Source organism: Geotrypetes seraphini, chromosome 4, assembly GCF_902459505.1.
Source record: "Geotrypetes seraphini chromosome 4, aGeoSer1.1, whole genome shotgun sequence".
NCBI classification, from domain to species: Eukaryota; Metazoa; Chordata; class Amphibia; order Gymnophiona; family Dermophiidae; genus Geotrypetes; species Geotrypetes seraphini.
Genome location: NC_047087.1, coordinates 298696196 through 298724085, shown reverse-complemented (window position 1 = coordinate 298724085; position 27890 = coordinate 298696196). Strand labels below are relative to the sequence as shown.

Sequence of the window (27890 nt, the reverse complement as noted above, 5' to 3'; positions counted from 1 at the left end):
TGTTGAAGAGCACGGGTCCAAGCACCGAGCCCTGCGGCACCCCACTGGTGACGTTCTTCCAGTCCGAGTATTGTCCATTTACTCCCACTCTCTGTTTCCTATCTGTTAGCCAGTTTCTAATCCATGTGAGTAGTTCACCCTCTATTCCATGGATCTCACTTTTCCGAAGAAGTTCATGCGGAACCTTGTCGAACGCCTTCTGAAAATCCAGATATATAATGTCGACTGGGTCACCCTTGTCTATCTGCCTGTTGACTCCCTCGAAGAAGTGCAGCAAGTTCGTCAAGCAAGATCGTCCTTTGCTGAAGCCGTGCTGACTGGTCCTCATCAGATAGTGTCCGTCTAGGTGATCAATGATGCGGTCTTTTATCAGCGCCTCTACCATCTTTCCCGGTACCGAGGTCAGACTCACCGGTCTGTAGTTTCCTGGATCTCCCCTTGAACCTTTTTTGAAGATTGACGTAACATTCGCCACCTTCCAGTCTTCCGGAATCTTTCCCGATTTGATCGACAGGTTGACTATTAGTTGAAGTAGTTCAGCTATTGTCCCTTTCAGTTCCTTAATGACCCTAGAATGGATGCCATCCGGTCCCGGGGATTTGTCGCTCTTAAGCCTATCAATCTGCCTGCATACTTCTTCTAGACTGACCGTCATCCTTGTCAGTTTCCCGTCTTCAGCTCCAGCATATAGTCTGTTGGGTTCCGGTATGTTGTGTATATCCTCTTTGGTAAACACAGACGCAAAAAATGTGTTCAGTTTATCAGCGATGGCTTTGTCCTCCTTTAGCACTCCGTTTATTCCATCATCATCGAACGGTCCCACTACTTCCTTTACGGGTCGTTTCCCCTTAATATATCGAAAGAATGGCTTGAAGTTTTTTGCCTCCTTGGCTATTTTTTCCTCGTAGTCTTTTTTGGCCCCTTTTACCGCTTTATGGCACTTGCGTTGATGCTGTTTGCACTTTTTCCAGTTTTCGTCTGTTTTTGACCATTTCCATTCATTAAATGAAGTCTTCTTTTCTCTGATCGCTTCCTTCACCACAACAGTGAACCACGCCGGTTCTTTGTTCCTTTTCCTCTTGGATCCCTTATTGATACGCGGTATATATTGATTTTGTGCCTCGGTGATTGTGCCTTTAAAAAGGGGCCATGCCTGCTTTAGTGTTTTAACAGCGCTTATCCTCTTCTTGATCTTCTTCCTCACCATGAGTCTCATCCCTTCGTAGTTCCCTTTTCGGAAGTTAAGTGCCAGGGCTGTTGTTCTGGATCGATGCCTTGTCCCTGCATCTATGTTGAAGCGGATCATATTGTGATCACTGGTTCCCAGCATCCCCTCTACTTCTACATCTTGCGCCTGTCCTCGTAGTCCATTTAGAATCAAGTCCAGAATTGCATTTCCTCTTGTATTTTCCTTGACAAGTTGTTCCAGGAAACAATCGCCTACAGCATCCAGGAACTTGGTCTCCCTACCAGAGCCGGAGGTACCTAGGTTCCAGTCTATTCCCGGATAGTTGACATCCCCCATGATAACTGCATTGCCTCCCCTGCAGTTGCGTTTGATCTCATCTATCATTTCTCCATCAATTTCTTCGGACTGCCCTGGGGGTCGATAGTAGATGCCGATCTTCATTTCCAATCCATTGGCTCCCGGAATTTTGACCCATAGAGACTCTAACTTACTTGTCATTTCAGGCGTGTTCTCTCCAGTAGATTTGATTCCTTCTTTGACATATAGGGCAACACCCCCACCTTTTTGTTCCACTCTGTCTCTGCGGTATAGTTTGTATCCCGGTAGCACAGTGTCCCAGACGTTTTCTTCAGTCCACCATGTTTCCGTGATGCCGATGATGTCAATGTTACCATTTTGTGCCACAGCTTCTAATTCACCCATCTTGTTTCTTAGGCTCCTTGCGTTCGTGTACATACACTTGAGCTTGTGGCCTGTTCCTTTATTGCATTTCCTTTCCCCTTGCGTCTCTTTAGATCTGTCTTGCCTGAGATCCGGTGAATCTTCCCCACTATCTTCCTGCACGGTATCCTCTGGGTATACCGGTTCCCGAATCATCGACTCTCTCTCTTGGTCGACTTTCCCCTTTTTCCTAGTTTCCTAGACCTGCATCATATCCCCCCTGAGCTGAAAAGCCCTAGCCACTTTAGCCTTTCCTCATAGGGAAACGGGCCCATCCCTTTTATCATTTTTGTCACCCTTCTCTGTACCTTTTCTAATTCTGCTATATCTTTTTTGAGATATGACGACAAGAATTGCACACAGTATTCAAGGTGCAGCCATACCATAGAGCGATACAAGGGCATTATAACATTTCCATTCTTTTCCTGATAATTCCTAACATTCTATGAGTATTTGCTTTCTTAGCTGCCGCCTCCAACTGAGCTGAGGGTTTCAACATATGCAGTGCAAACTGCATTCTTGGCAGTATTCTATAACATCACCAAGCAACTTCCTTAGAGCATAAATGCAAAGGTGTGTAGTTGTGGGCAGATACCACATTTACAAGCATAACTTACAGAATACTGTAAATGAAATGCTCAAGTACCACATTTAAGCATGTAGTAACGGCATAAGTGGACTTGCCAAAATGTTGGTTTGTTAATGCTGACTTATGCTAGTATTTTAGAATGGAATCTTAGAGCCATCTCCTGAAAGAAAAGCACTGAGAGATCCCCTGGTGGGGATTTGCATCTCTTATGTGGTAGGGATGGACGTGAAGCTCTCTGGCTCCTCATCAGAATTTGAGGAGCACTATGGATCTATCTCATAGAAGAAATCTGTATGTGAATGAACCTCTGGCTGACACACCATTGACTGCTAGGTCAGGCCATTTGCGAAGACAAAACATTGAGGATTCTTGGTGCATCGGCAAAGTTTTAGCCCCCTCAGCACTGGAAATGGAAACTGGTGCGGCCGACCTTGACTCTGAGTCCCATCTACATCTCTATATCATGGCATCCCTTTCAATGCTTTTTTGGATTGGGGCTTTTTAAATTGCGATGAGGCATCTGATTGGCTTTCCTGGGTCCAGCTAAATATATATACTTCCTGGTCAAGACAATTTACAAAAGATTAATTTTATTAGTAATCTCAAGTGGCTCAAAAGACACTGACCAGTCTGCTAGCCACATAGGTTCCTAATTTGATGTCCACTGACAACCAGTCCATAGAAAAGGCTACAGGATTATACTTTACTCAATCAAATTACTTTAGGCAAGAGAATGACATGGATCAGATGATAAGGAGAACCCCCAGGTGTGTTCTGTCCTCAACCTCAAAATATACAGGATATAGCTGAAATAAAAGTAACTTTAATGCAAGCAATATATTATGTTGTTCAACACTTTAATATGCCTTTGAGTGCAAGTTTTTCCAATATTACCAAAAGCTTGTTACCTTTCTATATCAAAATGCATGTCCAAATCAAATTGAAAAATAAACATTAATAAAAAATATATTTTCTTTTCTTGTGGCTGGTAGTGATTCAAATATCATGCATGCAACATTAATTTATTTGTCTTCAATTTTTATGCAGTTTTCGTGTTCAGCATCAAATAAAATTTATTTTTGAAAGGATCAGATTTTCTTTAGATGCTACTGATGCTAGTCAGGAGCCCACAGTCAAGTCATAATAGAAATGGAAAAACTAAAAGAAATGTAATTAATTACTGCTGTAACCAACTCTGAATCACTGTCAGTCAATAATGCAACAAAAATTTCCATTACAGGTCAATGTTCATCTCTAACATGAATAAAATGTACTGCAAACTGAAGAATGAAGATAACTCCATCTATTATTTGCTATGGGATCGTTTTATAACGCTGTGCATGGGTGAAAAAAATATGCCCATGCTTTTCGACATGCGGACTTTGCAAAATTTTCAAGGTGAAAGTGCCTGCATGGTTCCAGTTTGAAAATCACCCCAGGAAAACAACGCACTTACATTTACATCTGCTTTTTCAAATGCACAATTTTTCAGAGTTCATTTATGTGCATACTCTTGCATGTACTGTATACTCGAATATACCGGTAAACCTAGATTTTTGGGCCAAATAAATGGCGCAAAATTGGAGGTCTCGGTTTATATTTCAGTCTTAGGGCTCCTTTTACTAAGCTGCGATAGCGTTTTTAGCACGTGCAGAATTTTAGCACGTGCTAAACCCGCACTACGTGGCTAGAAATAATGCCAGCTCAAGGCTGGCGTTAGCATCTAGCGCGTGGGGCAATTTAGCGCGTTGAAACACAGACTATCTTGAGTCCCCAACTTTTAAAGTATACACTGACTGTGATATTGTTATGAGATTTTGAAGCACTTGATTGACTGAATAAACAAATGCATCTTGAACATTTGTGCGGATCGCCGGACTAGATGGACCTAGGTCTGATCCGGCGAAGGCGTTTCTTATGTAATATGTAACATCATCTCTACAGTCTTCTTTGTGGTTTGCTTTGTTGGATTCACTGTGGATTCTTTGGGTTATCTTTTTGTTCTTTGGCTTTTCCCCTGACATCATTTCATGACCCGGAAGTGATTTCAGAAGGTGCCAAGCCGGCGCAAGCTGCAAGCCAGAGTAGCCGCTCGCGCTGGCAAACATTTAAAGAGGTACGGGGGAGGGCACGAATATGGCGTGGGTGGCGGAGAGGTGCCAGCATCTTCACTAAGATGATGCCCAAGGCGGTCCACACACCCCTCTTACTATGGCAATGTGTATCATTTTACATACACATCAAGTGAGCCGTTTTCAAAAAAAGTCCATTTTAATGTGTAATAAACTGTTCTACCCATAGGAATGCTTTGAAAATTACCCTCCATAAATGTAAGGTGATTCTTATCTAAACTCATTATTAATGCAACAAGTATACTGCAACATTAATTTCTATCATGAAACTAATAAAAGGCTTTTGTAAGTGATTATGCAAAACAAAGCCACCGCCACATGAAATCCCACAGCACTGTGTTGAGAATGTACCGAACACTAAAATTAGCAAAGGAAATTATAAATGCATATAACTCACAAATCATTCTTGATAAAACACTATTAACACGTAACCTTTCATTATACAAAATTCAGTATCCAAATACTAATAATCTACTACAATTTGAATAATGTTGAATCATCTTTCAGCACACAGAATTTAAAAATAGATTCACAGTAAAGTAAATTGAGTATGGTAAGATTTTAAAAATAAGGCTAAAAAGGATACCTATATGAAGATTATTCTGCTGACAGACCACAGAAGATGAAACCTGTCCATCATCCAGCCAGAAAAGCCAAACAATGCCATCTTTCAGCTATATATTAATCGCTGCTGCCACCTACAGTTAGTTATGGGACTTGCAGCTGTGTAGATGTAAGCAGATCTCTGAGCTCCTTTTAAAAGCAGACAACAGCTGGAGATTGCCATTCAGGATAAAAACAAAATCTGGGTTACAGGTACTAGAAAAGTTACCTGTAGAAGAGAAAAAAATTATCCTGCAGCACACAAATGCCTTATCTTACATTACAGGTATAATTTTATGTAACCGGCATATATGATTCTGTGTAGCGATATGCTGCTTGAAACCTGCCCAGAACTCTGATTTTCAAAGATTCAGTGGGATATAAGATTACACTTTACATAACAAATCACTATATAAACTTGCACATAAAACTTTCAATATGTGCAGTGAACAAGGAGAGGGAGAGACATCAGTAAATAATTTAAATAGGCCATAGGATCTCCTACAACAGGGGTCTCAAAGTCCTTCCTTGAGGGCCGCGATCCAGTCGGGTTTTCAGGATTTCCCCAATGAATATGCATGAGATCTATGTGCAAGCACTGCTTTCAATGCATATTCATTGGGGAAATCCTGAAAACCCGACTGGATTGCAGCCCTCAAGGAGGGACTTTGAGATCCCTATCCTACAACACATAGGGCTCCTTTTATGAAGGCATGGTAGCGGTTTAACACACGTAATAGCCTGCGCTAAACCACCGCTCGCGCTAGCCACTACCGCCTCCTCTTGAGTATTTTGGCTAGCGCGGGGTTTAGCGCGTGATGAAAAGTCACGTGCGCTGAAGCCGCTACCGTGGCTTTGTAAAAGGAGCCCATAGTTGTTCCAGATCTAGAGACCTAGAAAAAGTTTCCATCACCTGTCTAAACCCACCTTCCTCCACAAATAAGTATTATTGTCATTATTAAAACATACAATTATTCAAAATAATTCAATAAATCTATTTTATATAAGAAAAGGGGACCCTTATCTGTTCATCATACAGTAGCACTGCCACTTGAATCAAATAACCCGACACTAACAGCCAATAAGTGTTTCAGTTAAAAACCCGCTTCCAGGTTAGTTGTGCGGGTCTGTCAACAAACTTCTAAATGGCATAACACCGCTTCCGAGACGTCAGGCTCACAGGACAGAAAAAAGCACACTGAGCATAGCTTTTAAGTGTGTTTTTTCCTATCCTATCTTATGGTTCAAAGCTTTCAGTTTGTTTGTCAAGTCCACTTCCTTTGTATTTTTCATAGAAAGGTAATTCATATATTCTTTTTTTTTTTTTTCCATTTTGGTTTATGATTTTTTTTTCTCCACCATGTTCATATCATATGAGGATCTTGATTGTTTTTAAGGTACCTTTACAACCTGTGCTACTTAAACATGCTTCTATACAGAGGTATGCATCTAATTCACCATATACTGTATATTGTGTTTTCTTGCTCATAGTGATTGTAATGTGCCCAGTTTGTTATTTGCCATCTATTCTTGTTATAAATAACCATGAAGGATGAATTTGTATATACAACTGCTCATTGTGAATGTTTATAAGTACTATGTTTATAATTCTATTCCTACACAAACTCTCCCCTTGTTATGATTATAGATTTTTGTATGTCTAATAATACTAATACCACCACAGCTGGCAATGGAAAATCCTAATGCGGCTTTGTAAAAAGGGGGGATTAGATTTTTTTATGAATTCATTTATCATTTAACATAAGAATTGTCATACTGGGACAGACCGAAGGTCCATCAAGCCCAGTATCCTGTTTCCAACATTGGCTATCCCAGGTCCCAAGTACCAGGCAGAAACCCAAAGAATAACAATATTCCAGAGCTGAGACTGTGATGTCATAATGCCTCATTCCACCAGTGCCTAAGAGCCAACCTCATTAGTGATGTCACAATGGCTTGATTATCCTATACAGTGGTACCTCGGTTTACGAGTGCACCGGTTTGCGAGTGTTTTGCAAGACGAGCAAAACATTTGCAAAATCGGTGCCTCAGAAACCGAGCATGGCTCGATTTACGAGCACCCCCCCCCCCGCAATCCGGCACCCCCCCTGCGATCCGGCACCCCCCTCTGCCTCGAACTGGCACCCCCCCCCCCACCACGATCCGACCCACCCCCGCCACGATTGGGCACCCCCCCCCCCCCACGATCCGACCCCCCCTCCGACACGATTGGGCACCCCCCCGACACAATCCGACATCCCCCCCGACACAATTGGGCACCCCCCCCGCCACTTCTTACTGTCATCTGGGCACTCTTGAAGATCGGCCTACTCGTCTGCTGGGCCTTGAGCATCTGAGCATGCTCAAGGCCTGTGAGTTCACGTTCACATTCAGAACGTGAACTCAGGCCCAGCAGACGAGTAGGCCGATCTTCAAGAGTGCCCAGATGAGGGTAAGAAGTGGCGGGGGGTGCCCAATTGTGTCGGGGGGGATGTCGGATCGTGGCGGGGGGGGGTGTCCAATCATGTCGGGGGGGAGTCGGATCGTGGCGGGGGGTGCAGGATCGCAGGGGGGGTGCCTGATCGCAGGGGGGGGCCTTCGAGGGGAGCAATGCCGGTTCTCGGGGGGGGGGGGGAACGCATCAAAGCGAGTTTCCATTATTTCCTATGGGGAAACTCGCTTTGATAAACGAGCATTTTGGATTACGAGCATGCTCCTGGAACGGATTATGCTCGTAATCCAAGGTACCACTGTACTTAGCTCACATAAGAACATAACAGCTGCCATACTGAGACAAACTGAAGGTCCATGAAGTCCAGTATCCTGTTTCCAACAGTGGCCAACCCAGGTCCCAAGTACCTAGCTAGATCCCAAGTAGTAAAAAAGATTTTATGCTGCTTAACCTAGGAATAAGCAGTAGATTTCTCCAAGCCATCTCAATAATGGCCTATGAACTTCTCCTTAAGGAAATTATCCAAGCCTTTATTAAGCTAACTGATTTCACCACATTCTCTGGGAATGAATTCCAGTGTTTAATTAAACATTGTGAATTAGATTTATTTTTTATTATTTGGTGAAGTTTATATAGATTTATAAATTATTTAATGTTAGTAGGATGATTTATTTTAACTTTATCATTAACTTTAATTATGATTTATGATTCTTATACAGTATATATTTGTGTTTGATGGTCATATTTCTATTATTATTTTTGTTGTATGCCTATAGACTCCTGATGCAAGCCAAAGGGCCGAAACATGTTCATGTCAAGTACAGTGGTGCCTCACACAACGAACTTAATTGGTTCCAGGAGCAAGTTTGTTATGCGAAACGTTCGTTATGTGAAACGCATTTTCCCATAAGAATACATGTAAAAAAAAATAATTCGTTCTGCAGCATAAAATATGCTAAGATGACATAAAAAAAGATAAATTTTTGGTTATTATTTTTATTTAGATACATCTAAAAACATAATTGTTTTTTAAAACAACACACATTTTTTAAATTTAAAGACAGACTAAGTAGAGTCTAATTTTACAGTGAGAGAGGGCAGAGTCTCAGCGGCAAAAACTGGGACTTAACTGTTCATTTTTTTTTTTTTTTCTACCGTGTTTCCCCGATGATAAGGCAGGGCCATCAAATAAGACAGCCCCCCCTTTTTAGAAAAAAATGTAAAATAAGGCACCCCCCCGCAAATAAGCCACCCACCGATACCTGCGCTTACCCGAATCGGGTGGTACGGTGGGTGACTCCGTGTGGTCCCTGGCACCCCCGACACGATCGGGGCAAGAGGGAGCTCAAGCCCTCTTGCCCCCCCGACTCCCCGACACGATCGGGGCAAGAGGGAGCTCAAGCCCTCTTGCCCCCCCCGACTCCCCGACACGATCGGGGCAAGAGGGAGCTCAAGCCCTCTTGCCCCCCCGACTCCCCGACACGATCGGGGCAAGAGGGAGCCCAAGCCCTCTTGCCCCCCGACTCCCCGACACGATCGGGGCAAGAGGGAGCCCAAGCCCTCTTGCCCCCCCGACCCCCCGACACGATCGGGGCAAGAGGGAGCCCAAGCCCTCTTGCCCCCCGACTCCCCGACACGATCGGGGCAAGAGGGAGCCCAAGCCCTCTTGCCCCCCCCCCCCCGACTCCCCGACACGATCGGGGCAAGAGGGAGCCCAAGCCCTCTTGCACCCCGACTCCCCGACACGATCGGGGCAAGAGGGAGCCCAAGCCCTCTTGCCCCCCCGACTCCCCGACTCGATCGGGGCAAGAGGGAGCCCAAGCCCTCTTGCCCCCCCCGACTCCCCGACACGATCGGGGCAAGAGGGGGCCCAAGCCCTCTTGCCCCGCCGATTCCCCAACTCCCCGACAATATCGGGCCAGGAGGGAGCCCAAGTCCTCCTGGCCACGGCGACCCCCTAACCCCACCCTGCACTACATTACGGGCAGGAGGGATCCCAGGCCCTCCTGCCCTCGACGCAAACCCCCCCTCCCCCCAACGACCGCCCCCCCCCAAGAACCTCCGACCGCCCCCCCCAGCCGACCCGCGACCCCCCTGGCCGACCCCCACGACACCCCCAACCCCCTTCCCCGTACCTTTCTGTAGTTGGCCGGACAGACGGGAGCCAAACCCGCCTGTCCGGCAGGCAGCCAACGACGGAATGAGGCCGGATTGGCCCATCCGTCCCAAAGCTTCGCCTACTGGTGGGGCCTAAGGCGCCTGGGCCAATCAGAATAGGCCCGGGAGCCTTAGGTCCCTCCTGGGGGCAGGGCCTGAGGCACATGGTCGGGTTGGGCCCATGTGCCTCAGGCCCCGCCCCCAGGAGGGACCTAAGGCTCCCGGGCCTATTCTGATTGGCCCAGGCGCCTTAGGCCCCACCAGTAGGCGGAGCTTTGGGACGGATGGGCCAATCCGGCCTCATTCCGTCGTTGGCTGCCTGCCGGACAGGCGGGTTTGGCTCCCGTCTGTCCGGCCAACTACAGAAAGGTACGGGGAAGGGGGTTGGGGGTGTCGTGGGGGTCGGCCAGGGGGGTCGCGGGTCGGCTGGGGGGCGGTCGGAGGCTCTTGGGGGGGCGGTCGTTGGGGGGGGGGGGGGATTGCGTCGAGGGCAGGAGGGCCTGGGATCCCTCCTGCCCGTAATGTAGTGCAGGGTGGGGTTAGGGGGTCGCCGTGGCCAGGAGGGCTTGGGCTCCCTCCTGGCCCGATCGTGTCGGGGAGTCGGGGGGGCAAGAGGGCTTGGGCTCCCTCTTGCCCCGATCGTGTCGGGGAGTCGGGGGGGCAAGAGGGCTTGAGCTCCCTCTTGCCCCGATCGTGTCGGGGGGGCAAGAGGGCTTGGGCTCTCTCTTGCCCCGATCGTGTCGGGGAGTCGGGGGGGCAAGAGGGCTTGAGCTCCCTCTTGCCCCGATCGTGTCGGGGAGTCGGGGGGGCAAGAGGGCTTGGGCTCCCTCTTGCCCCGATCGTGTCGGGGAGTCGGGGGGGCAAGAGGGCTTGGGCTCCCTCTTGCCCCGATCGTGTCGGGGAGTCGGGGGGGGGGGCAAGAGGGAGCCAGGCGGAGAGAGGGCAGTTAAGCGCAGTGCCTGCGCGGAAGGATGCAGCTCAGGCGACTTCGTTGTGTGAAACGAAGTTCGTTGTACGAATCAAGACATAAAGTTCGTTGTGCGCAGCGTTCGCTGTGCGAGGCGTCCGTTATGCGAGGCACCACTGTATTTTTGAAATTTGAAAATTAAAACACCACATCATCTTTTGGTTATTTTCACTGTGTTTGTGTGTGTTTTCTTCCTGTGGAGGTGTTTCTTCTGTTTTGGATTTGTTTCTGCCATAATCAAACATTTAAGAATACATCCAGGGCACAATTTGAACATTTGGGGCCAGATGACCCACTGGAGGGATGTAAACATGAAAATCCCTCCCCCCTCCCCCGGTGGTCACTGACCACCTCCCATCTCCCTGTATGATGGCTTCGATGTTATGGCCAGTCCTAGTAAAGCAGCAAGCAGGTCTCTGGAGTAGCCTAGTGGATGGTGTAGTCAACCATACAGATGGTGACTCACGTCCATACTCCACTCTAACTACTACACATACTATATCAGCATAAGAGCCATTGGTGTGGTGTACAGTTGGGTCCAGTAGGTTTTAGGTGGGTTTTGGAGGGCTCACCATACACTATAAGGGGGTTATGGTACAATGTGGACCTGGATCTTTCCATGTGACGTTCACTGCAGTGCTCCCGGAGGTGACTCACTGCTCTGCTAGTATGTCTACATGGCCAGTCTAATAAAAATGCTGGCCTCTCCTACAGAACAAATGGCTTGTTTTGTGCGTTTTTATTTGGATGTGGTTGTCTCGAAAATGATTCTTTCTTTTTTTTTTCAAATTCTTTATTCATTTTTTCATCTTACAACAAGTACACAATATTACATCATTTAAAACTTTTACACATCACTTGAATTTCTTTCTATTGTCATCATAAATACATAAATTTATTCCCTCTCCACCCACCCTTCCCTCAAATATTTCAATCAAAAATATCATATAAATATTGTATTCTTATTTATTGATTAATCTTTAAATAGAACTTTATATCATCCCTCCTCCTCTCTATGTATAAATATACTGTCAGTGAAAAATGATGTCTAATCATTACAATAATTTGCCAATGGCCCTCAGATCTTTTTTAAATTATTATAATTCCCTTTCTGCAAAGCAATTATTCTTTCCATTTTGTTAATGTGGCACAACGAATTCCACCAGAATGTATAACTAAGATTATTGTAATTTTTCCAATTACTGGTGATATGTTGCATGGTGACTCTTGTCATAATCAATAGAAGTTTGTTATTGCTTGATGAAATTTGACTTTTTGTTCTCATTGACATACCGAACAGAATAGTATCATATGATAATGCTACATGGTTTTCTAATAAACAATTTATTTGAGACCAAATTGATTTCCAAAAGGCCATGAAACAGGGACAATAAAATATTAAATGATCTAAGGTCCCTGCTTCCAGATTGCAATGCCAGCATCTATTAGACTTAGAGCTATCCAACTTTTGTAATCGAACTGGGGTCCCAAATGCTCTATGTAACAAAAAGAACCAAGTTTGTCTCATAGATGCGGACACTGTACATCTCATTCTCCAAGACCAAATTCGTGGCCATTGAGATGCAGAAATTTGATGCTTAATCTCAATGCTCCAAATGTCTCTAAGACCATTCTTTGGTTTTTTATTCATAAATCCAGATATCAATTTATACCACTGTGCGGCTTGGTGTCCCAAGAAATCCACCTGAAAGCATAAGAACTCCAGACTATACTGATTATTGAGATTTTTCCATTCAGGGAACCTCTCCTGAATAGCCTGCTTCAGTTGCAACCATTTAAAACTTCATGATTTATTAAGACCATATTTATGTTGCAACTGTGAAAAACCAAGCAGTTTACCATTTGAAATAACATCATCTAAAGTCCGTATACCTGCAATAATCCAATGCTTCCATACGATTTTAAATCCGCCAATTTGAATCTTGGAGTTTATCCATAAAGATTGATTTGTTGATTGATTTATTGGGTTAGGTGTTAAATTACTGACATCACAATGTTTTCCATGTATCCATCAATATTCTGTTCTCTTTATATTTTCTAGGCATATTGATACTGATAACATGAGATAAATTTAGAGGAAACAAGAGTCGCCATTCCAAATATAACCAATCCGGGGTATATTCCATGAGTTCTGTGAGGACCTAATACATACCCTGGCTTAAAATATAGGCTTGATGATACCTATAAAAGTTTGAATTCAAAATGATTCAAAAAGATAGAAGCACTGAGGACAAGCACATCTGAGAAACGACCATTTTCGAAAAACCAAGATAGACATTTTGCAGTTTTGAATATGGACATATTTGGTACTGGATTTTTGTGGGTCTTCCACAAAATGTCCAAACTCGGATTTAGAGGTCATATCAAAAATGCCCGTCCCTATGACCTGTTTAAACTATTTACTGATGTCTTTCCCCCTCCTTGTTCACAGAACATATTAGTAGTTTTCTGTGCAGGTTTTATTTGTGTGCTGAAGGACAATTTTTTTCCTTTCTTTTCTTTTTTGTATGAGTGTTTTTCAGAAAGGTGATTGTATCCTTGTTCATATTGTTGGAGTTACCTGTAGAAGCAATTCTTTCTCAACCACCTCTTCTGTTTTGCTGATGAGACGTCTTTGAAGAGTATGGATCTTCTGTATCAATTCATATGTGCTTGGGTCACTGGCCTGTACAAAAAAAAAAAAATAGCACTGTTCATTAAACTATAATCATGATTCAATACAGCCCCTTTTTAAGCTATCAAAATGATACTCGATATTTTTTAAACTAAAATATTTTATTTGTATATTTTGTGATTTGATTTCCATAGCTATCATTATATTCGTTTCATTCTGCATTTCTCAACTTAGGAAGCAAGGATGAATCTGCTTGACGTTACAATGTGCTTGCACTTTTCATTCGTGACCTTTTGGAAGCTCTCTGCAATGTCATATGCATCAGTTACCTCCAATTTTCTCCATCGGTGCACATTCATGGGATTCTCCAGTTCTTCCTCCAAAGCTCGACACCGAGTTCGTTCCTTCAATAATTCCCTCTGTATGTGGTAAATCTCTCGCCTTAAACAAAACAAAACATGGCTCTTTGGAACACATTAATCCATTAATTTCAATCTTGGCATTTTATCTTCTCAAACACAGCTTATGGATATCAGCTATGGTAGAAACAGAAATAGAAGAATAATGGCAGATAAGGAACATAGGCCCATTTCTAGAAATGGTGCCCTACCGGTGCCTAAGTGCAAAATGCTGTTTAAAATGCTTTTAAAATAAATTTCAAGGCACCTACAGGAACCTAAAAGAAATCGCGCCGGAATCGCACCTACAGAGGCACTTTACGATGCCTAATGCCACGGTAGGTGTGGCTAATGCTGGAAGTGGTGCTAGGCGCAATTCATGTCAAAGGCAGACACTGGAAATGTAGGCCCTGAAAACCCAGGCCTGCATTTCTGGCACCTACCTTTCCTGAAGGCATGATTCTCTACATGGCACTACAGCGTGATTGACATGCAGTCAGCGGCTGCTTTTAAGGCGGCCGTCATCAACGGTGCTGTTTAGAGAATCTGGGCCCTAGGGCTTATCTAAGATGTCTAGTTTAATTCCTGGTATGGTACCATAGACCTCAGCTGAGCTCTAGTTTTCTCCCCATTTCCCAATTAGGGAAAGGGATTGGAGCTTGTATACCATCTTTTTGTAGTTACACAATCACACTCAAAAATGGTTTACATATATACAGGTACTTATTTTGTACCTGGGGTAATAGAGGGTCACAAGGAGCAGTCTTGGGATTTGATCTCACAACCTCTGGGTACAGAAGCAGCAGCTCTTCCACTAGACCAGGGATAGGCAATTTAGGTCCTCGAGAGTCAGAGCCAGGTCAGGTTTTCAGGATAGCCACAATAAATATGCATGAGATAGATATGCATCTCAAGGAGACAGTGCATGCAAATCCATCACCTACATATTCATTGTGGATATCCTGAAAACCTGACCTGGCTCTGGCTCTTGAGGACCGGAATTGCCTACCCCTGCACTAGACCAATCTATGTTTAGCCCATACTATCTTGAATTCATGACTAATTTTGTCCTCACTACCTCCATTAGGATGCTGCTCTATATCTTCCTAAGTCTACTCACTTTGAACTTCACATACAGCTGCTCTTCTCAAATAGGATTGCAAAATACGTGCTTGGAAACATGATCTGAGCAGGTCATTAAAAAAAAACTAAAAAATAACCTCATCAGCCCATCCCTCTCAATAAGACCATATCATAATTAGGCCTGTGTGGGATCTACAGAAGGCGGGGGGGGGGGGGGACAATGGCAGCATCAGCTGCATAGATGTAAGAGAACCAAGAGCAGTAGCACAGACGGAAAGGTATGCCTCATGGAATCATATGCTTTCTATGACCCTGACAATGGGGTCACAGCCACGGAAAGTTTGACAAGCTCTGCTCTGGAACATTCTTTCCTCTAAAATATATAAATATAGGTCCTTACGTTTCACTTCATAATAATTTTGCCTTAGTCTCTATAACCGTTCTATGAACTACCTTCATCTTGTTAAAGATAGCAAAATAATTATTGGGCCCAATATAAAAAATGATTAAACTGGGCAGGAGAGGCTCCTTCCTGGTTAAATCATACTGAGATCAGGAGGAGACATTCAGCGACACTTAACAGAGCATTGCTATGGAATGCTCACTGCAACACTGTCTGGGCTATGTGCTCCTCCCTCAGTGGGAGCTATAAGGTATCCTCCTCCAACACACACACTCACATATACATGCAAGTATCCAGCAACTTCCCCTTCCCTAGTCCCCCCCCATCCCCATCCCCATCCCCGCAGATAACCGAGGAAACCATCTCCATGTCATTCTTTAAGGAGAATGAGGAAGAATCAGAGTATGAATGGGCACAGTCACTGACCCTCAAGCCTTCCATTGAAGAATGCTGGTGTAGAAAGACTGAGGTTGAGATAGACACTAAGAATGACATGGGATGGTTTCCCATAGTTATCCGAGGGGAGGGAGACGGTGATAAATTCTGTCATTCTGTCACCATGTCTTTCTACATCCCCCAGCTCCAGGATCTCACCTTCACCTTCCCTACTCACAGATGTCCAGCATTTCTCTGTCCCTTCCCTACTCCCCTCCCAGGTGTTTCCTTTTCCTATTGCATAAAATTCTGGGAGTGACTCTAGACCACTACCTTACCCTTGAAGCACACACTGACTCACTGGTCAGAAAAGGCTTCTCAACATTATGGAAACTAAGAACCATCATAAAGTACTTCGATGCAATCTCATTCCGCTTACTGGTGCAATCCTCCATTCTAAGCTTACTCGACTACTATAACATCATTTATTTGTGGTCTTTCAAAATAAAAACATTCAAAGACTCCGAATCATCCAAAATTCGGCAATACTATTGATTTTTAGGTAAAAAAAATAGGAACACATAACTCCCTACTACCAAAAACTCCACTGGCTGCCCCTTAAAGCAAGAGTGCTGTTCAAATTTGCTTGTCTCTGTTTCACATCCATTCTTGGTTCAGCCCCCATGTACTTGGTTCCCCATTTTAACTTAGATTGCTCATCCAGACCCACACGAAAAGCACATCTGTTTAACCATCCAACACTAAAGGCCTGCCGTTACAAAAGATACCTGAATAGAACACTTGCTTTCCAAGCAGGTCAACTGAACGATTGGCTGGTAACATCATCACGCACTCCTCATCCTACCTAAGTTTCAGAAAACTAGTAAAAACAAACTTGTTTAATTGATTTGTAACCTAAGACCTCTTATGCCTTATCTCTTCAACTCTAACCGAATTGTTTCCCAAGATCTCTTATGCCTTACCTCTGTATCCTGCTCACCTGATTTTGATGACTTTACATTGTACCTACATTCGCTGATTGTCCAGCTCTTCTTTGTTGTAAACCGCCTCGAACTACTACGGCTTTGGCGGCATATAAGAATAAAATTATTATTATTATTACTTCCTTTACCTCCTGTTATTAAGAATGAAATTATTAGTCAAATGGATAGACATGGCTTAATAGGGATGAGCCAACATGGATTTAGGAATAGGCAATGCTATAATCTATTAGAGTTCTTCAACGGTATGAATATGCTTATAGAGAAGCTGAACTAATGAATATAATGTATTTGGATTTTCAGAAGACGTTTGATAAAGTCCCCTTGAAAACCCAATGTGTAGAGCAGGGATTCTCAACCCAGTCCTCGGAACCCACCTAGTCAGTTAGGTTTACAAGATATCCACAATGAATATGCATGAGATAGTGGCAATGCATGCTACTGCCTCCCAAACATCCCCTAGATCAGTGGTCTCAAATTCAAACCCATTGCAGGGCCACCTTTTGGATTTGTAGGTACTTGGAGGGCCTTAGAAAAAAATAGTTAATGTCTTATTAAAGAAACTAGTGTTTAAGCCCGTTACATTAACGGGTGCTAGAGTACATGTCTGTCTGGTTTTTTTTAATTTGTCTCTCTCTCCTTGGATGCTGTCTGTCTGTCATTCTTTCTGTCTGTCTCTCCCTGGCCCCCTGTCTATCTGTCTATCTTTATTTCTAACTCTATCCTCTTCCCTCAATCCTGCATGTGCCCTTTTTTCTTTCTCCTCCCCACTTCCTTCTAACGTCTGCTCCCCCTGTCCCTCAGACTTCCATTCAGCGGATGTCCCTCCTCTCCCCCACACTTCCATTCAGTGTCTGTCTCCCTCTCTCTATCCCTTATATCTACTGTTCACCCTCTGTCTTGCCCCTTGCCCCTCTCTTCTCTTTCCATCCAGTGTCCGCCCTCTCTCTCTCTGTTCCATATGACATCTCCTCCTTCTTTTTCCCTTGGTCTGGCATTCATTCCTCCTTCTCTCCATGCCCTGCCATCTCTTCTTCCCTCCAAGCCATTCTCTCCCCCTCTGCTCCCTTTCCCCCTTGAACTTCATCGGGCAGCAGCAGCATTCACAATTCATTGTTGTTACCAGCTTCAGGTCTTCCTCTCTGTCGGGTTGTCTTCCTGAAAACAGAAAGTAAGCAGGACCTGCCTGAGAGGAAGGCCTGAAGCTGGCAACAGCAGCGAATTGTAAACGTTGCTGCTGCCCAAAGAAGCCAGGCCTTGAAAAACCCGAGGCAGACAGCTTCTCTCCCCTCCCAGCCCAACCCCCGCTGACTCGGCTCCCTTACTCTTTCTGATCCCTGCCTGCGTCGCGGAAGCGTGAAGACTGAGCGCCGGCAATTGGGGTGGCAAGGACGCAGCTCAGGAGACTGTGAAGATGTTGGCGTGCGGTGGCGCTCCACGAAGCCCTCCTTCCGGCAGCCGCCGCCAGCACCAATCGGGGCGGCGAGGACACGGGCAGGGAGAGAGCTTGCCTGCGCTTCCTCCAGCGGTTGGTGAGTGAGGGCGGGAGGAGGGGAGTGGCTAGAGAGATCCCTGCCGCCACGGCCACGGATCAGAAATCACAGCGGCAGGGATCACGAAGTTTCAAAAGCGCATGCGCGCTCTAGGGTTTTATTATATAGGATGACCTTTTTGCATGAGGTAAAACTCTTTATAGTTTATAAATCTTTTCTTTTGGCTAAGTCTTAATAATATTGTAATTTATTGCTAAAGAGGCATATATGATCAAGAAACTGTTTTATTTTACTTTTCTTTTTAAACATACCGAGGGCCTCAAAATAGTACCTGGTGGGCTGCATGTGACCCCCGGGCCGTAAGTTTGAGACCACTGCCCTAGAGGCATCTACCTAACCACTGATAATCCCTGTGCAACAGGCCAAGGACTTAGGATTACTGCAGATAAGGGAATGATTGCCCATCTTAACTTGCTTCCCTCATTGTTCCTTAAATGCCCTCAAGGTCCATTTGATTTTTTAATGTGATCAGGAGACATGAAAAATAAGAAAAAACACATGATAAAAATGAAAACATATCTAAGGAGTCTATGATGAGAAGGGAGACCACAAACAATACACAAAGGGGCTCATTTTCAAAAGAGAAAAATGTCCAAAAAGTGGCATAAAGGGACAGATAGATGTTCCGTAAAATGTCTAAACTTGGATTTACAAAATGCTCAAATATCAAGCCACTATAACTAGTACAAAAATACAAATCCAAATTTCAAGTACTAATATGTAATCCAAATCCTGAACCCACTCTCATTTACTTGTGAGGTGTATACTACCGATTAATCCAACTGACAAAAAAATGTTTACATTTTTAAAAATTTTTGTATGGACCTTCAGAGTCCAACCAGGCACAGCATACTTCTGGTTGTTTACATCTCCATCGGTCCAACTTTTATTGAATTCTTCTATACATAATTTTTTAATCTTGTCATTTTTCCTATCATAAATGTCATTCATAAAATAACCATCACTTAGCGAGTTATTCTTCAGTGGCTTAATTGAAGATAACTATTGCACTGAAGAATAACTCTAAAGCTAAGGGCCTGTTTTACAAAGCCGCACTAGCGGCTGCTGTGTGGTAACAGTCCTGAAGCCCATAGAGATTTAAAGGGCTTCAGGGCTGTTGCCGCACGGCTTTGTAAAACAGGCCCTAAGTGATGGTTAATTTATGAATGAAATTTAAGATAGGAAGAATGACAAGATTAAAAAATTACGTATAGAAAAATTCAATAAAAGTTGGACCGATGGAGATGTGAACTAGAGAATGACACGGTGACAAAATTCATCACCGTTCCCGTCCCCGCGGAGAACCGCGGGAAATAATCCCATGTCATCTTCTAGTGTCTATTTCAACCTCGGTCTTTCTACACCAGAGTTCTTCAAAGCAAAGCTTGCGGGTCAGTGGCTGAGCCCATTCATACTCTGATTCTTATGTGAGCCAAGGATAATGAAGCCATTGTGACATCACTGATGTGATTGGCTCTTAGGCACTGGTGGAATGAGGCATTATGACATCAGAATATCTGCTCTGGATACCAGAGACTGTCATTCTGTAGTGTCTATTTCAGCCTCAGTCCTTCTACACCAGCATTCTTCAAAGCAGAGCTTGCGGGTCAGTGGTTGTGGCCATTCATAACTCTGATTCTTCCCTCTCTCCTTAAAGAATGACATGAAGATGGTTTCCCGTGGTTATCCACGGGGACGGGGACGGTGATGAATTTTGTCACCTTGTCATTCTCTAATGTGAACAACCAGAAGTATGCTGTGCCTGGTTGGATTCTGAAGGTCTATACAAAAATTGTAAAAATTTTTAAAAAAATTTTGCTGGTTGGATTAATTGGTAGTATACACCCCACAAGTAAATAAGAGTGGGTTCAGGATTGGGATTACATATTAGTACCTGAAATTTGGATTTAAACTTGGATTTAGACATCATATCAAAAATGCTCCTCCGTGTTATACAGTATCATATTTTTAAGAGAAATCTCTGCCTTAGGAGTAGCGGATCCCTATAGCTCCACATGACATGAAAGGCTGAAGAGGTCCCGTGTGAGAAGAGCAAGGGAAGAGGTGCACATAAATGGTATACTCAAAGTTTCTAGAAGCTTCTTTAGTCAGGAGAAACTTTTCCTATGTGGACTCAGCCTGAATAACATCATCCATTTGAGGAGATTAGTCATCCTGCTCGTACTTGAAGATTTAAAAAAATAAAATAAAATAAATCTTAGGTAAAAATAGAAGAAATAAAAAAAATCCAGTTGGGCACAAAATTTCTTATGTAACTAAAACTCTTTTCCAAGAAACATGTTTAGGCGTGTCAAAAACTTGTAAACAATCTGCCACCTTGAAAACCTATTCCCATTAATGTAGGCTAGCAACTCAATGAATTGTGAACACCTTTTTCAGTGCAGTTGATCAAGCTTTATACAGACCCAGTAACTATGAGAAAAGGTAAGATTTTGATAAAGACTGATTTGGTGCCAATAGTTCTGAGAAATTACTGTTCTGTTGGCTCATGAATTTAAAAGTAGTTCATGTTTGAAGCTAGATAAAGCCAACCATTCTTTAGAGAGAGTTGCTTGCAAATAACAATCTTGACCATGTGTGAAAATAAGTTACTTGAAATGCTGTGTACGAGACGCAGCGACACAAATGCAACCTTTGATGAAATTTATTCAATCTGTTTTTCTACCTGAGTTCTTCCACGTTGGCCACACTCTTATACAGAATTCCTTTTTCTCGACGAAGTTTCTTTATCTCCAGTTTGAGAAGACGAATGTCCTCCACTCTCTGCTTGTATTGGCTCTCTCCTTTGTTTAATATGGACTGCTGAATTTTGATCTTTTCATACAGCAAGGCCAGTTCATCATTACGCCTGACTAATTGGGTTCCCAGAATATCCCTCTCACTGATCACCTGAAAATACAGCACAAAGACTCCCCTTACTTATTATAAAATGGTGAACCACAGTGACCACTGGCTTCATGCCCAGATATTCAATGTTGGGTCATGTCCAGGCAGTGGCATTGAATATCCAGACTGCACTTATCCATTCGAGAGCTAATATTCAGCCCTTAATCGGATAAATGAAATTGGAAAATGATAGGACTACATTTTATGTGGCCTGATTTGGATAAGAGCCAACTCTGCCTTGACTCCACCCTGGGACTGTTCACAACATAGCCGATTTCAGCATAAGCCGTTAAGTCAGCATAGCAGCTCTATCTTGTTAAGTGCCATTGAGGGGGGGAATTAATCAGTGGGCACTAATTGGGTTAGCACACGCTAAACACTAAGGGCTAGATTCACAAAGCAAACCAATCGGTTTGCGACCCCTTTGCGCCCTGATTTCCCTCCGGCCCGATTCACTTACCTCTCTGCCGACCATCCTCTGATCCGCGCATGCAAACGAGGGCAACGGCATGCAAAGTAGGCAGGGACACGATTCACAAACCAAAACACCGACTGGGTTGGCCGATCACAAATAAGCGACTGCTGAGGACCAGTCGCTCAAGCCCTTTCCGATTGCCCTGCTCTCTGCCCTGTCAGCACTGAACTCTCCTGCTGCCCCCAACTCTTCCCGCAGCCCCGAATCGCCTGCTGCCCCAAACTCTTGCTGCAACCCTGACTCTCCCACTGCCCTGGATTGCCTGCCTTCCCGAACGCCTGCCTGCCCTGACTCTCCCACTTGTGGCCCGTGGCTTTAACCTGTGGGCCCTAAGCGGGTAAAAACCACAGGATCCAAAAGTTTAAAAAATAAATCTCTGCCAGGCCAGGAGGTCCAGCGCTTGCGTAGAGTCTGTGCATGCGTTGGGATCGCTATAGAACAATCCGGGCAGGCAGATGGGGGCGTTCCTCCAATTGCCCCCTTCTGCATATTATAGTTTGGGGAATTCATCGGACGGGCCCGATCGGGCAGGTTCATGAATCTAACCCAAAAGATGCCCATCATATTCCTATGGGCGTCTTTAGCGTTTAGCACATACTTATCCTTAGCACATGATAACGCAATTAGCGTGCACTAATGCGGTAGCGCCCATTGATAATTCCCCCATGAATATCCCTAGATAGCCCTGCACAGGCAATTTAACGATGCAGAAGCCTGTCCTGTAAAATCACTTTGAATATTGATCCCTTTGAATAAAAATGTAAGCACATAGCCCTAGTAAATTTTCACAGCCAGTTTATGAGCATAAGGCTCAAAGGGCCCCTTTTACAAAGCTGCATGTAGACAATGAAATGGTGACAAAATTCATCCCGTCCCCGTGGATAACCGCGGGAAACCATCCCCATGTCATTCTTTAAGGAGAGAAATATAGAATGACATGGGGACAAATATTTCCTCATCCCCACAGGAACTCATTTTCCCGTCCCATCCCCGTGAGGTCTTTTCCTGTCCCTGCCCCATTCCTGCAAGCTCCGTCCTCATCTGCACAAGCCTCAAACACTTTAAAATCCTAAGTAGCAACATTCTAGAGCTCAGATTGTGATGTCATAATGCCTCATTCCACCAATGCCTAAGCTCCGTCCTCATCTGCACAAGCCTCAAACACTTTAAAATCATAAGCAGCAACATTCTAGTGCTCAGATTGTGATGTCATAATGCCTCATTCCACCAATGCCTAAGCTCCGTCCTCATCTGTACAAGCCTCAAACACTTTAAAATCATAAGTGTTTGAGGCTTGTGCGGTTAAAGCAGAGCTCACGGAAATGGTGCAGGGACAGGGTCAGAGACAAAACTTGGGGGGACGGGACAGGGAAATTGAGTTCCTGTGTGGACGGGGATAAATTTGTCCCCGAGTCATTCTCTAGAGAGAGGGAAGAATCAAAGTATGAGTGGGCACAGTCACTGACCCTCAAGCCTTACATTAAAGAATGCTGGTGTAGAAGGACTGAGGTTGAGATAGACACTAAAGAATGACATGGGATTGTTTCCCATGATATGCGGGGATGGGAAAAGTGATGAATTTTGTCACCGTGTCATTCTCTATGAGTGCTGGTACGGTAAATGGGACAGATAGGTGAAAATGTTTGTGTGCCTGAATAAATTCATATAAACCACTCTGCGCTCCCCTGGGAGAACGGTATAGAAAACTGAATAAATAAATAAATGCAACAGAACCCATAGGAACTGAATGGGCTGCGTTGCATTTGCTGTGCCGGAAATCACTACCACAGCTTTATAAAAGGAGGCCAAAGTTAGGAGCATAATGTAAATCTGTCACATATTGGACCCCCATCTATTTAACACCTATTGAGGTAGTATTAACTGCTCCATGTTATCTGCCACTTGAACAGTTAAGAAATAACTACTTCTATAAAGTGCTTTCCCTGCCCATTTACTTCCTGATTCTGCAGTTGGTAATTAACATGGAAATTTCCACTTGCTCTTAATGAAGGCCTACACAAAGAGTGTACATTAATTCCCGCGTTAACTTCGTAGTGTATTTTAGCAACTAGAGCCCCTAATGAGGGAAATTTAAAGAATCCATCAGGTGAAAAGATGTCTTTCCAGGACGAGCTACTCACTGAAGTTTACTATCATCTATCATCTATCTAATATAATAAAATGGTAAGCCGCGCATGCGCACTTCCTGAGTGTGCGCCGGTTTTCCGTGAGCTGTAGCGACACATAGGAAGTGCGCATGCGCGGCTTACGATTCTTTGAAAGACGCGGCGGTGGCTACTCTCACGATCCCCGCCTGCGTCGGACTTCCGACGCAGGCGGGGATCATGAGAGGAGCCACCGCCGCGTCTTTCAACTAAAAAAAACCCAAAAACAAGGCGGATGTCGGCCCGATGGCTGGAGTTCACCGCTGAGTCTGGTGAGGAGTGCTTCCCTCAACAGGAACCGTCGGGTCTAATTCAAATACTCCCGGCAGGTCGGGAGGGGGCGGAGCAGGCTCGCACGCCTGGCAGAGACCGGACAGGAACTAGACTCCCTGCAGGAGCCAGCCTGATGGCTGGAGATCACCGGACTGGACAGGGGGAGCAGGTAAGGGGGTGCTGCAGTACAGGAGCAACAGGGAAGAGGTGATTCTGGACAGGGGGGGAGGCAACAGGAAGGGAGGCCTACTGCTGGATAGGGGAAGCAGGGAAGAGATGCTGCTAGACGGGGGGGGGGGGGGGGGGGGAGGTAAAAGGAAGGGAGAAGGGCTCCTGCAAAGGAGAAGAGCTCCTGCTGGATTTGGGGAGCTGGAAATGGGGTGATGCTGAACAGGGGGAGATAAAAGGAGAAGGGCTACTGCTATATAGGGGGAGCAGGGAATGGGTGGGGGTGCTGCTGGACAGGGAGGAGGTAAAAGTAAGGGAGAAGGGCTGCTAGCACCTGTTAATGTAACGGACTAAACAACTAGTATTACATATTATTAAAAATTACTCAGCACCAGGATGAATGTGGTTTCTTTAACTGGTAGCATTTTGAAACAACTAACTTTTTAACTTAAAGGGGTGTAGTTTTAAAAGGGTGGTACAAGTTGGCCTTTTACCACACTTTAGTTATCGTGGATGTCATTAACCTGCAGTATTCTCAGTGACTTCAGTGGTACACAAATAAAACAGATTGTGATAAAACTGGTAAGCTGAATTATTCATACCGCCTGGAAGTACCAGGCCACTAACCCACAGCCCAATGCTCCCAGGTCCCATCTTAAAGGGGCCAGCACTCCCCCCACCCTTTCCCTCTGAAGATGCTCCATGAACATAACCCTCTCTCCTGAAGAGCCCCTAACAAACACAAACCCCTCCTCTGAAACAGCCCTTCCCTTCCCCATAGACATCCACAGCAAAAGACCCCCCCCCCCACCCTCCCATGCCTACCTCTCCCAATACCAGATATCTAGATTATCCGGAGGGTATCAGGGACAGCAGCAATCCCCAGTCACTCCCATTCCTGCCAGTATCAAAACAGCACTGGTGACCCTCTAGCAACAGTTCAGTGAGATTATTGTTAGAGGTTGCTGGTGCCATTTTGAACCCAGCACGGGCAGAGGAAGGAGCCTGTCACAGATACACCCACATACCAGGAATCAAGAGAAGTAAACTTGTGGAGTCTACAGAGGGGCATTTGAGAGAAAAGGGTAAGAGGAGAGTACATTCGTTTTACATATGACAACCTCTCTAAGATGCTGCCCAGAAACATCAGGATGCGACTTAGTAACCCAAAGCTCCCAGGGGGGAAAAATATTGTCAGCTTTGATGTCAGGAATGATACAGCTTGTGTTTTGCTGCATTTGCATGCTTTCCCTAGTGGTTAGAGCTGCAGCCTCGTTAGCCTGCGGTTGCAGATTCAAGCCCAGCACTGCTCCTTGCAGGGATCTCAAAGTCCCTCCTTGAGGGCCGCCATCCAGTCGGGTTTTCAGGATTTCCCCAACGAATATGCACTGAAAGCAGTGCATGCACATAGATCTCGTGCATATTCGTTGGGGTAATCCTGAAAACCCGGCTGGATGGCGGCCCTCAAGGAGGGACTTTGAGACCCCTGGCTCCTTGTGACCCTGGGCAAGTCACTTTACACTCCATTGCCCCAGGTACATTAGTCACATTGTAAGCCCACCGGGACAGATAGGGAGAAATACTTGAGCACCTGAATATAAACCGCTTAAGGCTATAGGCGGTGTATAAATACTAAAAATAAATAAATGAGGTGTTTTACACCACTTACATTATCATAATATAGCACACATTATTGCCATTTAAAATGCATTAAGGGATAAATAACATGCATTATTCTCATAACACACCTTATTAACTAAACCCCAAACCAGATTAATTCCTTTCTGAAAGGTTTCTCTGGTATTTCTAATAAACTAATAGGCAAACACAGTAATAAGTTAATGATATTAAAACTTCGCACTACATAAAAGAATGAGTATTTTATAGTCCTCCCAAAAGGACTTTTCTTTATCAAACGGATTCCACTAAAACATTAAAAACTGCTTCCAGATAACTTAAGGATTATCGTACCTGGTCCAGTTCCTTTTTCTGCCTCAGCCGTTCCGTATCAGCTTCCGAAATAATTTTAAGAAGCTTCCTCTGTTCTACCTCTTGATTTTCAATAAATTGTTTGATATCAAGGTCCTGTTGTTTCATCTTCTGCAGTTCTGCCTGTTGCAAGAAAAGCATAAAGAAAGGAAGTGAACAGCTGCTCCAAGAACTGGAACTCATTACCTTTCAGACAGGGGCTAAAACTATAGCCATTTGTAAATGTCCTGCTATAATGGCATGTCCTATGATGGTAGACATGTTCTGGGGTGTGGTTCAGAAGTACAAATGTCTAAGTGTCTTTATAAAACAGCTCCTAAGTAGACCCCACTACTTGGCCTCTTAAACTTGATGTCCCTTATAGAATTCCCCTTTGGGAACAGAATCCAGTAAATGGCGCTCAAAATGAGGCTGGGTTTTTTTCATGGTGTACTGCTGATTGTTGCCTGGAGGCAGTAGTGTAGTAAAAGGGGGTGGGGGGTGGTTCGCCCCGGGCGCCGTCTTGATGGGGGCGCCAGCACCCCTCCTCCTCTCCGCCCCGCTCCTTCCCACACCTCCCCCCTTTCACGCGCTTCTTCACTTCCCCCGTCACCGTACCGTGAGCTCTTCACAGGCACAAGCATCAACTCCAACCTGCTGCTCGCGCCAGTGTCGCCTCCCCCTCTGACGTCACTTCCAGGGCCCGCGCCTAGGAAATGATGTCAGAGGGAGAGCTGACGCGGGCAGTAAGTTGGTGATGCTGCTTGCGCCAGGAAAGTTAAAGAGGTACGGGGAAGGGGTGCGCACAGCAGGGGAGCGGGGAAGGAGCGATGGAGGGGGGGGATGCCACTGCCAGGAGGGGAGTTCTGTTGGAGCAATTTTTCTCTTTTCTTCTCTTTGGAGTGTCGCTAAAGTGGAAGAAATTTTGCCTCGTTGCTCTGTGAACCCAGTCCCTAGGTCCCGGCCGAGAGACAAATGACAGCTAAGTGAATGTTTTTTTAAGTGGCACCTATCAGCAAAGTAGCTCTTTTTCTCAGCAGTGTGCTTGATGCATTTTTGATCTACTTGAGACCAGAACAAGTTTTGTATATATTTTACTGTTTTGGAGGTGCCTTCTATTATCTTCTTTGGTATGACTGTTTTTCTCTGAGCAAAGAAAATTTCTGCTTTTTGCTCAGCTTTTTCCGGTCTAATTTGGCCAATGATAATACTGCTGGACTCCATAAGAGCATCGCTGTAGCAACTTTGTGTTGGTTCGGTGCTCGTTGAGTTTTTTGAGACTATATTTATAATTGTGATTAATGATTGCCCCCCCTAATAAGTAATATTTTTCTATCATTATTATTTCGGTGCTTGTAAGCCAGCTGTTTTTGTTTGGCTAGTGAATTGCTTCATTAAAACTGGTCCCTGATATTTTAGTTGGCTCAAAATTAGGTATCAGGAAGAGGAGTGCTAAGCTAGTGTTTTGTAAAGGGCATTCTGCGCATTGCACCCTTTTCGGATTACTAGCTTACTGTGGATCTCACACCTAACTTTAGACACAAAGCACTAATGCCTTCTGAAATCTGGCGTAAATGCTGGCACTCAAATAACAGAACATAAGAATTGCCGCTGCTGGGTCAGACCGGTGGTCCATCGCGCCCAGCGGTCCGCTCACACGGCGACCCCCAGGTCAAA

General features: G+C 44.7%; 1 protein-coding gene across 1 annotated transcript in view; it reads right to left on the bottom strand.

The window, feature by feature from the left end:
• The window catches only part of CFAP58 (cilia and flagella associated protein 58), a 326613-nt gene that overhangs the window by 129102 nt on the left and 169621 nt on the right, over positions 1-27890 (bottom strand). The window contains exons 12-15 of the mRNA XM_033943377.1: positions 26217-26357; positions 20944-21167; positions 13774-13885; positions 13391-13495 (exon numbers count right to left, since the gene is read on the bottom strand). Of these exons, the coding sequence (XP_033799268.1) occupies positions 13391-13495; positions 13774-13885; positions 20944-21167; positions 26217-26357 (582 nt within the window). The remainder of the gene's footprint in view (positions 1-13390; positions 13496-13773; positions 13886-20943; positions 21168-26216; positions 26358-27890) is intronic.